Source organism: Balearica regulorum, chromosome 8 (assembly GCF_011004875.1).
Source record: "Balearica regulorum gibbericeps isolate bBalReg1 chromosome 8, bBalReg1.pri, whole genome shotgun sequence".
Taxonomy (NCBI): domain Eukaryota; kingdom Metazoa; phylum Chordata; class Aves; order Gruiformes; family Gruidae; genus Balearica; species Balearica regulorum.
In genome coordinates this window covers 3,577,853-3,590,815 of record NC_046191.1, presented here as the reverse complement: position 1 = coordinate 3,590,815, position 12,963 = coordinate 3,577,853, and the positions used below count along the sequence as shown (strand labels likewise).

At 42.2% G+C, this 12,963-nt stretch overlaps 2 protein-coding genes across 11 annotated transcripts in view; one reads left to right on the top strand and one right to left on the bottom strand.

Moving 5' to 3' along the window:
- PATJ (PATJ crumbs cell polarity complex component) overlaps positions 1–12,298 on the top strand; it is a 155,527-nt gene extending 143,229 nt beyond the window's left edge. For 4 of the 10 annotated variants that reach the window (XM_075759208.1, XM_075759207.1, XM_075759205.1 and 1 more), the window contains exons 40-45: positions 889–929; positions 1,199–1,321; positions 2,414–2,518; positions 5,984–6,087; positions 7,792–7,915; positions 9,485–12,298. In XM_075759208.1, the coding sequence (XP_075615323.1) occupies positions 889–929; positions 1,199–1,321; positions 2,414–2,518; positions 5,984–6,087; positions 7,792–7,915; positions 9,485–9,631 (644 nt within the window). In that variant the 3' untranslated portion in view covers positions 9,632–12,298. The other 6 variants (XM_075759214.1, XM_075759210.1, XM_075759212.1 and 3 more) reach the window with 5 other exon arrangements.
- Positions 1–12,963, bottom strand: part of KANK4 (KN motif and ankyrin repeat domains 4) — a 146,427-nt gene that overhangs the window by 101,842 nt on the left and 31,622 nt on the right. The window lies entirely within an intron of this gene.

Genomic DNA, 12,963 nt, shown 5'->3' with positions numbered 1-12,963 from the left:
GCACAGAGAATGCATGTCTGTGTACCCCGATTTGGCATCCCTGGAGCTGGGCTTCCCGCTCCTGTGGACCTCACTGCACCCTGGCGATCCTGCCTTCTCTACTCACTGCAGATATCTGCACAAGCACACGCGCGTGGCGGTGAGAAATACTGATAGGTGTTATTAAGAATCGTTAACTCTTGAAAGAGACTAATTCTGCCTGCCTTCTAAAAGGTTCTTCAAATAGTTTAATTAAAGCCAATAGAATTAGGGGTTGGCATAGCAGAGCCCAGGCCCTGAGTACACCATCAGCTTTTAGGCTGTTTAGTCCCAGTTCAAATGATTCCTTTGAAGTGTCCTTTTTTTGGTCGTCTTTTTTTTTTTTTTTTTTTAACTGTTTTGAGTACTTTTAAATCTCCTATGACTAGATATATGCCAGCCAGACTTCCTGTCTGTCTATTATTTACTAATACAGCACAAATTAGAAGAGAAAATCAATGGAACCTCAACAGTCTCAGACCAGCCGTGTGCCCTACCCTTTGTGCTAGGGACACTGTGATTTATGAATAATAAGCCAATCTTTAATTGAGTGAAATGCACAATAGGGCTTTTCTTCAGGCCGGTAGAGTGCTTCTATTCAATAAATTTTGGTGAGCAGCGGCCATGCTACAACGGGCGTCACGGTGGCATCCGTCAGCTGGAGTGATTACATCCGTATTCATCTCTGGGTGAAACAGAAATCCCATCCTCCTCTTGGGAGCAGCACTGCCTGGTTTGGCACAGGAAGACTCCGCTTCTGCTTGGTGATAACTCTGACTAGGCAGCGAGGGACCATTGTCACCTGACAGTGTTATCTCTTAATTATATTATCTCTTAATTACAGAAGCTAATTGTTTGTTTCTTTATTAGTAGGAGCAGATATGGGCCCAAGGACTGTGGAGATAACAAGGGTCAGTGAGTTATTTTCTATCAATTCAAAAAGCTGACACCTTTAACTGAAGTTGTTGATTTTTGTAGTGTTTCTCAGAAGTAAAATTGCATTATTTATGTTTGCGATAGGTTGTGGGATGTGTGCCTGTATAATGGGACCTGCGTGTGTGAGGATGCACGTGTCTGTCAAACCTATCTATTTTCTCCCTGTTGCATAAGTCAAATGACTCGGTTATTGCCCTACAAGTTGCTCCAATTGCAAATTTTGTTTTGTTTTGCTTTGTTTTAGGGACCGAATGATGCACTTGGTATCAGTATAGCAGGAGGGAAGGGAAGTCCATTAGGAGATATCCCCATCTTCATTGCTATGATTCAAGCCAGTGGGGTGGCTGCACGTACCCAAAGACTTAGAGTGAGTAGAGGGGTCCTCTCAATATTTCCTATTTCCTCTGCCATGTGTCCCACAGAGAAGGAACTTCAAGCACTTCTGTACGTGCCATCACTCTGCTAATGTCTCGTAGACTACTCTGCTTCTTTTTATATAAAAGCAAAACAAAAGACCCTAAACCTGCCCTTCTTTTCCCTTTTTAATGATATGTATCTTGGGATAATGGCAATTGTTGCCCACATTGGAAAAGCGACGTTAAGAGAAAGAACATAAATGCATTTGCGGTGGTCTTTGAATGTGTGTGTTCATCCAGACCCAGGGAGGGCAGCAGCAGGCCCTCTGGAAACCACAGGCATTGCGGGGACTGTGGACTGGGCATCATTTAGAGCTCAAACGAGGTAGAAACCAGATCAGAAGTTAGTTGGTTGATCTTAAGGCCCTTACAAAGAAATGCCAAAGTAAGGCCCTTATATCAGACCAACAGGATATCTGGGTTTCCAGGACTGACCATGGTGAACGCCTCCAGTTTTGGAGAGAGTTTCAAGGAATCATTAGTATTGAAAAGAACTTACTATGTCGATACACAGGGTCACTTTGGCCCATGAGATTCGTTAGTATGCGCTTCTACATTCATGCCGTGTCTCTAATAGATTTACACAATAGCCCTAAGTGCCAGGGTCAAGATCATTTTTATGTGTAAGAAGAAGAAATCATCTAGGTTAATTAGATTATTATCAGAAGTGCCTGCTTTCCTATACTGCATTCAGCACGTGCGTGCATAGTCTGTAAGAATATGAACTTGTCTGCACGTGTGGACACGAATCCTTTCTGGATGGGAGGACAGCAGTGAAAATCTGACTCTCTCTGCTTGCAAATGGAAATAGTAAAATACAAGCTGTCTTTGTTTCTCTGATCACATTGTTATTTTTAAAAAAATCCTTATTGTACTTGCTCTGAAGAATGGTAAATGATCACTAGCAATGCAGAATTCTCACAAAAGAGATCCTGCAAAAGAGAAGCATGACTGTGCAGTGCCAAGTTCACGAGGAATTTTAAGCATTCTTAATTTTAATTTTCCCTAATGCTAGTAATTTTCCATTACCGTTGTACTTTTAGGTTGGAGATCGGATTGTCAGTATTAATGGACAACCTTTGGATGGGCTGTCTCATGCAGATGCGGTTAATCTACTAAAGAATGCTTATGGGAGCATTATCCTGCAGGTATGGTGATAAATTGAACATGCAGCTGCATGAGGGTAGATAAATGGCATTCAGGAAAAAAAAAATCCCCTAAGCATCACTGGCACAAGGCATCACAGAATTGCAGGGTGCTTGCTGATGGGAATTACACAGAATGAAAGCGCAAAATAATTTTCATTCAAAAATTCTTTATTGCCACTCATACAGGCTGTGAGCATGATTATATAAAAGCGTAACAAAGAGAACAAAATAACTTGTTGCTACACATGATAAATCAACAAGCTTCCAAGTTTTGTTTCTGGTTTTTTTTTAATTTGAAGTTAACTAGGAACAAGAAATTAAGTGTATGTGCACATGCACGTAACCAGAGTGTGACCAAACTGCCCACAGTGTTAATTTCCTTGTTCTTGAAAGGCGGAGAAGAAAAAAAACACTAACAGCATTTAGTAAAAATGATAGCATCATCATTAAGACAGTGCTGCCTAGAATTGATTATTCTACAGGTAATGAATAATAACACTCAAGAGAGAAAACAGTGTTATCACTGCCGTGTTTATATGCTAGCTAAAAGGAAGACGTGTTCTGCCACTTTGGTTCTAATTGCTGCTTGCCAGTATATTCATCTTTAGTTTATTTTTATGTTTACACAAAGAAATGGGAAAAATACTTGCCAGAGAGAATTCAAAATACTGCTCATTTGCAGAATTATTGTAACAATTGGAAAACAAGCTTAAGACGTACCACTAAAAACTACTCTAATTTTCTTTATCATCACAGCATATTGGATTGGAACGCATCTTGAGAGATTTTTGCAAGCTTCTTGCTTGCGTTACAACACAAATGTGACTATAAAAAATGGAGGGAAAAAAGAAGGGGGAAAAAAAAAAGGAAATGAAATTATAATAAACTTAGTTTTAGACTTGCTTATTCTTTGTTTTGTGTGTCCATGAACTGCAGACCTGGTAAGTGATGAGCCGCTTCCAGAGCAGATGGTATATTTGTGTAGTTCCATTGGAGTCAAAGGAAATACACAGATACACACCAGCTGAGGATTTTCTGTTAAATTATAGTTATCATATGGTTACTAACGTTGAGTAATTTCACTTTTCATGTCAACAGTATTCCCTGAATAGAAAATGAAAGCTTGCTGCAGAACCCAAAATTGCTAATCTTGAAAGCTGTAATACAGCGTCTTCCACCTCAGCACGTATTTAAAAATATTCCTGATGAAGCACACTGTCAGTTGGTCGCTCACATAAACAAAGAAGTTCTTCAAGAAATGTCTTTGGGTTTGTCAGTTGACGGGTTTTCTTCCACATTTTTGCTGTCTAGCTTAAAATGCACCTAATACTTTTTACAGATGATACAGGTTTGTTCTGATGGAATAGAGTCTATTTTCCTCTATTAAAAATCTGTTATGAGAAGGTGGGATGTTGTATTTTAATACCGGCAGGGAGTAGCGTAGAACCTCTGCCATAAACGTGGCGATACGGTTACCTTGGGTGCTAATCACAGCTACTTCTCAATCACCAGATTGCTGGGGTTTATTATTATTATTATTATTAAAACAATCTAAATGGAATAATCCTATCGCTGTGATAATCATGACTGATGTGTCATTAAGTAATTCTATTTATTATCAGGTTAGGCCACTTCATGGCAAACTGCTTTGAAAGGTCAGATAATTGCATTCAGTGGTGTGGAAAGGCTTATTATCAGTATGTCCTGGGAAGGATGGTAAAGGAGTTTGCAAATGCTGTTTGCAAATGGGAGATTAGGGTCTCGGGGGAACAATCATCCCTTTCGGCTGTTTTGATGCTTTGGTTTAATTTAATTTCTTTTCTGCAGGTGTAGTAATGAGATAAGGGGAAGCTTTTTTACAAGGTTGTTGAACTCTGATACGTTCTTACTGCCAACTGAAGATTTTTGAATATAGATTTATTTTGCCCTCATTTTATTTAACAACAAATATGACAAATACTGGCTGGCACTCTTTCCCTTACTGCAACAGGGAGGAAAACTTAACGGTGTCTTTGCTGGCCGAGCCAGGTGCTGCTATCTTCTCTGCCGGACCCCTTCATTTAGGGCACCAGAGAACCTGAGTCCTGGGATGCAAAATCTGCATGAGAACTAATCTTCCTTCCTAGGAAATGCTGCCACCCTCTTGGCTCCAAGTGATTAGAAAGAGGGAAATACTGTTATGGAAGAATTGTGAGCATTCATTTAAAATGGGGGATTTATATAATGGATTTTTTTTATTTTGAAAAGGTACGTTTCTCTTAAGCCATGTTCACAGCAAGGAGTGGAAAAAGTACCTGTCAATTTTGATAAACTAAGGCCATAGATAGCTAGAGGAAATATTGAAAATATACGTACTGGGTATTTCTGACTGTCTCTGAGCCGAACTCCTGCGCTGTACAGTAGACGTCAAGCAGAGAAGAATATCTCGTCGAAGGAGATGGAGCTAGGGGATAACCATGGCATGTAGTTGTTAGGAAATTGATGTCCTTTCAGCGGTGAATACTTAAAACCCAAAATCCAAAACGAGTGCTTTCCTCGGTTTTTTTTCCAGGAAAAAAGCAAAGAATAGAAAACTAGCATGCAACGAAAGGTTAAAAAAAAAGCTAGAATGGGCATCGCCACTTTGTGTTTAATAAATCCCACTGGGCCTGCAAGCTGCAAGCTTTTATCCTTGTGAGGCTAAACCCCTGTGAACAGCAAACCCCAGACCTCGGCGTGCGAGTAGCTGTTTTCTCAATGCGGCCATAGTCGACTTTGTAACTAAGCGATACGACATCGATAGGGTTGCTTTAAAAAGCCAGAGCAAGTTTCCTGCTCCACAACCTGTCAAAATATCACTAACTCAATTAATTACTGCGTGGTGGTAATTCACAATGGTTTCAGAATTATACAGGAGCCAGAACTGGGAAGTTTAACAATCCCATTTGTTGCCCTTAGTGGACGTGCTGGAAATGGCAGAAAAGTTGAAACCAAGGATTGATTTCTGCCCATGCAGCAAACCAACCAATCTGAGGTGTCAGGGCCTTTGCCCAATATTCCCTTGGATCTCAATATTTTGCTAAGGTGCTCTCCCTGGGAGACCTTTACTTTCAAGCCCAATCCTGGATGCCTTGTGTTGACTCCGAGACGTACCTTTTTCCTTGACAAGGTAACCTGCATTATCCAGAAAGACTGTTCCCCTCTGCTCAGCATCTGAGTGATAGTTGTGTAAAGGTAAGAGCAAGCTACAGGGCAAAGTTTGCATGTAACCTCCAGAAAGGTGGCTTTTAGTAACTTCTACTATTTGAAAGTGTTGAATTAGTAGGAAATTTAAGAAAGTAGGACTTGTATTTGAAATTTGTTTGAAAAAAAACATCAATGACTGATTCTTTTCCTAACATATTGGCTATTTTTGTACATAATTAGCCAAGATGTCTTTGGTATTAAGCGAACACACATTGTACTTCATTGCATCCTTCTGTTTAGGTTGTGGCTGATACCAACATCAGTGCCATTGCTACCCAGCTGGAGAGCATGTCTGTGGGATGCAACCTTAACTCTTCTTCCGAGCATCCTTCTGAAGATCCCGAGTAAGTTTGTACTTAGTCTGCAGAACTCAGGTAGATTTCTATGCCCCATGCAAGGGAAAAGCCTAGGCTGACGAAGGAGGTCTCTCTGCTTTTCTCTCTAACTTTCCATCACCTTTAAAATGTTAACTATGAGCTTTTCTAGGCTGAACACAAACTCATGTCCGTCTTTACCTGGTGACAGAAATTGCTTGAGTAAATAAGCACAAAATGTTTCCAAGCACTAGTTCTGGACATTTAAAAAAACAAAAATCTCTCCTTTCTTTCCTAATGTTATGCTGACATGATAGTTCTGCCCTTGTCTGCTGGCTTCCGTGACTGAAAGGAGTTAGGATTGTAGCAATTTGAAATAATTTGTCGTTGGCAGACTAAAGTAAGAGGTGTTAAAAAGCCTGATAGCAGAGACAAGTGTTTCAAAACATGTCCCAGAACTTTCTTTGTCTTTTGAATCTTTTTAGTTTACAATTCGAAAAAGTCTGATTAAAAAAATTTTCTACTTGCAGCACTTCTGTATGGTGATGGAAGGTAGAGATCTAGCCCTCCCATGGCCATGCATCATTCTCCATTGTGTGCTTTTTAGGGCAGCTTATAGCATTCCAGTTATCATTTTGAAATTCATTTGATCTTCATTTTGGTTCATTAGCTTCGTTATGCTCTTCATTTTCATTCTTTGTTTCATTATATTTATTTTAAGAAGCTGAGATGCAAGTTGCTGCCCTACCTCAGGGGTTTTTGGGTATAAAAGTTAAGCTATTTATGCTGCATTCTCTAGTTTTACAATGTGAGATACTGTTTTTATTGCTGCTCTCAAAGGAGAATTGCTTACTTCACAAAAGGATTTGTATTCTCTTTTCATATTAAAATAGTAAGGAAATTTGGATGTGGAAAATATGAAGCAGAATTAGGTAGGCGTATGCATTTGTTCTGTCCTAAATAAATGGTGAGATATTAGTCATCATAGGCTGCACCTTTACATAGGTGGAAGATGCCAAACAGCTTTTTGTCCTCAATAATTCTTTCTAAATATGTAGAATGACTTTTTCAAATTTGAGATGGATACATAGCTATGAGTGGTCTAAATTCCACCAAAAATCTTCCTCTGCTCGACGTAGACAGTAAAAGCCCCTGAAGAGCAGTTCAGGGTCTAAGTGATGCAGGCAGCGAGGGGCTCTCGGGAGTCAGCCTCTGGGGTAACGAGGCACAGGGATGTAGGGAAAAAAAAAAAAAGAAAACAGTCCAAAGAGTCTGCATTAAAGCTGAGACTATAAACACAAGTGTTCCTGGCTGCACCCTGTCTATTAGACTCGTTCCTCTGAAGTCATAAAATAAAATTATGCTGTAAGGAAATTGTTGCAGTTGCCACTTAAGCAGACTACAGACGACAGCTTGGCCGGTAAGAAAGCAAACTCTCCTTTCCGTACGTGCAGCGAGTGCAGATGAGGGGAGTCTCGCTTCTGCATCAGAGATAAGTGCTCTTGTTGAGTTCTTATTAAAAACAAGTATTTTCAAAGTGAGGAGCTGAAGTACACAGAACAGCGTTTGAACTCCGGGCTGCGCAGGAGTGTGTTTCAGTGCAAGGGCAAGAGTCGTGGTTTGTGACTGTATGAAAAACTTCTTGATAGACAAATATCTCTGTAAGTCTTCCTTCTGCATAAATTCCCCAGAGACAGACATTGCTATTCTAAGTGATATTTGTTGTGTTTTCAGAGCACCTCATCCTAAGATTATTACTTTGGAGAAAGGCTCTGATGGACTGGGATTTAGTATTGTAGGGGGGTATGGAAGTCCCCATGGAGACCTGCCTATATATGTCAAGACTATATTTGCCAAGGTATCTTTTGGTTTTGTTTTGTTTTCTCCCTTTTTCTGTATTATCTTTAAAAATAAACCCAAGCTTTGCTTTGGATAATCTATTATGTAGTAGAAAGCAAAATGTACTAAGTACACTGATGTGAGTAAGTGGACCTAAGCTGGCTTCTCAGTTTATATTTCATATTACTGATGGCTGAAACAAGATGCTTTATCTCAGCAAAATTGCTCTGTGTACTTGGGAAACTTGTTTTTATACATTAAAATATTTATAAGGCAGTTTTATATCTGTAAATCTCAAAGAGCTCTCCAAGAGGTATGGAGGCATCGCTTTTCCCACTGTACAGGAGACAGTTGCAGAGGTGCTGTATCTTTGTCACTGAGCTTCAGCAGCAAAACCAGCAATAAGCTCCTGTGAGAAAAAAGTCACCTCAATCAGAAAAAATCCCAAAAGATGAAAACTCCATACCTTGTGGCTTGATGATGAATTGGCTTACACATCGGTCCTGGCTGTAGTTGTTCTCCCTTGCTTCCAGCTTCTCTCTCATGCCTCTCCGTTCTCCACCGAGGCCGAGGAAGAAACGTGGTGCACCCATCCTCCCGCTGGCAATGTGCTCGGCATGGCCACGCAAAGGGAATTCTGGAAATGGGGGGAAGAAAAACAGTGGGAATTAGGAATATTTTATGTAAAGTAACCTTGAAGTCAGTCACACACAGTTTTTTGTCCTGTGCCTACTTGCTGTCACTCGTGTCAGCGCTTCTGGCAGGGTAGATGACATAATTAAGAAAACTTCATCTGAAGGTAGAGTAGAAGTCGTGTCTCCTCTGCTTCTGCAATTCCAGGGGTTAGACCACAAATATCTGGTCTTTTTACAATTTTCAATTATTAACATGGGAAGATATTGTATCTTTAAACTGATGCGTAGATTTACAAGTTTCTAGATGTAAGCACGGCTGAGAAACCCTAAATTGAAGCTGGAATATGCTGCAGTCACTGGTGGGGCCACGGAGGAGAAATGGACACCGTGAGCACACCTCTGGGCAGGGCAGGGCTGAGCATTTAGACAAAAGAGCTGCACTGAGGCCTCTGGAGGAGAACAGCCATTTCTAAAGCTCTGTGGAAGCTTCTCGGGACCTTCAGTGGGGCCCAGCTCCATCCAGGGCTTGGGGCAGTGCCCAGGCTGTTCTGCTGTGTGAACTCTGCGTCCCTCTCCCTCCCGAATTTTAACCCATTTCTCAGCACTGGGTGCAGAGTACGTTTAAATGCTTCTTTAACAAACCTCTCCGTAATCCTAAAAGCCAGAACCAGTCTTTACACTGCAGTTTTTTCAGGGATGAGCCGCTTCTCTTCCCAGGGGTGTGTGGCCCACCCCCACTGCCCCAGCCCTCACGGGTTTGGGTAAGCGGGGCTGAGCGACGGGCAATGGTCGAAGCACTCCGGGAGACTTCAGCCCTGTCGTTCCCCATTTCCCCACCCAGTGACGGTGGGATTTTCCAGTGCTGCATCCCTCCTCATTTCATCCATCAGCATTAGGAGAGACGGGAGGGCTCCGTGCTACCAGCCGCTAACGAATCCCTTTGCCGTTTGCAGGGAGCAGCTGCGGACGACGGCAGACTGAAGCGAGGCGATCAGATTTTAGCGGTTAATGGGGAAGCTTTGGACGGTGTCACTCACGAGCAAGCTGTAGCTATTCTGAAGCGCCAGAAAGGAACTGTAACATTAACAGTGTTATCATGAATGTCGTTTCGCTTGCGGAGATAAATACAATTATTTTAGAACATCAGTAGAGCTATAATAATACTGCTCGGCCCTGAGCAGGTTGTAAAGCAAACCCTGGCAAAAACGAATCAGTATTCACCCCATTGCCGGGAAGGGTAGCGTGCATCTCGAGCTTCGTTTAGCCGTCCCCATTTATCAGCCCTTCTCCCCACCCTCCCCTACTCCTGGTGGCTTTTGAGGTTTCTCTGGACAAGTTTAATTAAGAAACTTCAAAGAACAATATCCATTTTACTTAATACATCAGTTTATCCCCACTAGTCTGAACCCTGGTTACAACTGCTGAACCTGCAATCAGTTCACACACAAAAGAGAATTTAGATCATCAACTGATCTCATCTGATGAGCAGAAATAAATGCAGAGTGACTTGTCATCTCACTCATGATTTACTTATGCTAATTGTCCTTTCAAGTATGCCAGAAAACATTAGCAATGTAATTAAATTACCACTGTTCCAAATGATGAAATATCAAATTCTCCTCTGGGAAATTATTTGTGCTCGGCACAGTAAGTCTGCTAGTCAAATGTGAACTTCTCATGTTTATCTCTTTGGGTAGGTCTATGGAAGTTAGTCAGAGGTAATTACTGTGATGTGTCAATTTGCAGCCTTTAGCATGAAAAATAAACTAGGGGAGAGGGAAATTGATTTTTTTTTTTTTTTTTTAGGCTTTTAAAATGTTTGAGCCTTTTCAGATATTTAGGCAGCATGAACAACAACAACCTATCTCATTCTATTCTAATTATATTTTTAAAGAAGAAGAAATGTGCTGATATACGCCAGGCATGTTGCATACAAAGGCAGTTGTTGTTGTGCCAAGTTGCAGCATAATTGTTCATCCTGAAACTTTAACGAAGACAAAGTTTGCTTCAGCAATGTGATCCTGTAATTCTAGTAATGATGGCGAGCAGTCCCTCTGCACGCCGTCTTTAAGGCTGGATGAAGTTAATCCAAGCCAGGAAACCGTTTTACGTTTCCAAGGCTCTCCCCAGGATCAGATACTGCAGGAAGAGGCTTTCACGGATCACAGAGGATGCTTCTCTCTGGGGGATGCTGGAGTTCCATTTTGGATAACACCGAATAATACCAGGCAGCGGTGAGATGATCGCTGCAGAAGACTGCTGCGGCAGTTTAAGATGATGTCCTCCCCAGGGCAGAGCACGCAGAAGGGGGTTCCTCAGCCTCCTCCGGCAAGTCAGACGGCTCAGTTGAAGCAACCGTCTATTTTTTTGGTTTAAGCTAAGCCAGGCGAGTGTGTGCTGAAGCCCTCGAGGAGCGTTCCCAAGGCCTGTCCCGCTCTGCGTGGTGGAGGTGGGATGCAGGAATGTTAAGCCAAAAGTTAGCAACTTCGTTACGTGTCGCAGCCGTTCCTGCAGTGATTATGTGACCACGGCCGTAGCGATTTAGCAAATGAATTTGGCAGGCAGATTAACGGCAATGCGAGTCATCGTGGTTTAATCTTCCTATCCAGAGGAGCAGTCGGGTTTTAGAGGAAGCAGCCTAGTCTGATTTGGACTATTTGGTATAATTTATAATGATGATGTAGCTGGGAGAAATTAAAGGGGGTGGGGGTCAAAATTGGCCGCTCATTTTATGTGAAAAATCCCTGGCCTTAAATGGAAAGAAGATTCACAATCTGTAGTACAACAACCGAGTAGGACAAGGTTTGTGGTAGAGGTGCTGTTGTTCAGTGTGGTGTAGCTGGAGCGGGTGTTCCCCCGGTTGACATAAAAGAGCAGGTACAGCAGCGAGGTGACCTCGCTGAAAGAAGCCAGCCGTGACTCGCTCTCACCGAAACGGTTCTCCTTATTTCATTGCAAAGTTTTCTTTAACTTCAGGTAATCACAAAGTGCGTTTAGCCTGCTGGAACCATTAGTGGGTGTTCCGTTCGTAGTGCCTGGAAGAGACTTCACGTTTTCAGTGGATTCCCGCTGTACCGTTTGATTTGCCAAGTGAAGTGTTAGTGGAACCTTGATTGCAGACGCACAGAAATACGTCCAGATGGAGCGAATTGGAGAATTTTTAACAAACTGCCTTTGGTTGCAAAAGTATCCAAGGTATGCAGAAGTTAAAGGCAGGTAGGTGAAATGTGAAGAGGTACCCTCAGAAATCGTGGATGGAATTTATGGACAAAATGTAACAATTCCTCTGTCTGATTCTGTTTTTATTATAGCCATTGCGTTCCTACTTTAAGGTGTTGCCACATTTAATCTATGAAGTTTTACGCGGCTATTTATTAGCCTATTATGCACATACTGTTCATATACATAAAGAATAGAATTTATGGGCTGAGATATTTTGCACTTCTCATTGCTCAGAATGAGAGAGAACATTTTCTGCTTCTTGTAATTTGCACTTTGTGTGTTGAATGTATTACTGCCAAAAATTATATTGCAACTAATTGATAAACCAGTGACCATGCGGAGAAGCGTGTGCTGTATGTACAGGACCAAGTTAGATAATTAAATTTGCATTACGCTTGTCTGGGTTGAGGTGTTCTGGTTTGTTTAAAACTTTATTTCTGTGCAAGGGAAAAAGCAATTAAACCTCCTGATTGTATGTTTACGTATATCAGTAAAATGAGACATTTTATGACTTCAAAGATTCTAAATAAAGCTCAGTTACATAAGTAGTTGTGCATTTTTTTAATTTTTTTTTTTTAATTTAAATCACTGTTAAAATCTATTCCATGAGATGTCTGTTTGCTGTTCCAAGTAGGGCTGACGGTTGCCCCTCTCGGGGAGCAGGAGCGGTGGTTGCTGTAGGGGTGATGGAAGGCTGCGGCGACAGCCGACTGTGGCGACAGCCGGCCGAGACTCTGCATCCAGGTAGCAGGATTGCTGCCGAGCGCGACAGTCACGGGAGCCATCCCCTGCACGTCTGTCCTCTGCCAAAAAGCTGCAGCCGCCCGCCTAGATGGCCCTGGCCTGGTCAGTAGTTTTTAATCAGGGGAACACCAACAAAAGCAGCTCTGTTGAGAAACCAAGGATCTGGGGTACAGGCAGCAAAGCCGGGGGAGAGGAAGAAAGGGATGAAGATGAAGGGCACCGAGCGACCAGTGTTGTACCAGGAGTAATCAAAGTCAACACGAAGCGTGCTTGCAGGAGGAGCATCTGTGCTGTAGGCATCTTGCAACCCTTCAGAGGCGCCACCCGCCACCGTTTCACGCCTATGTACCGGTGGGAAGGGTTCTCCTGGCTCGGTTTGGGGACTCAGCTGTCAGAGCCTTTTCTTTTTGAGGGGCCATGTGCTGTTCACTGTCCCCCCATCAGCTTTGTCACCTGCGGAGACCTG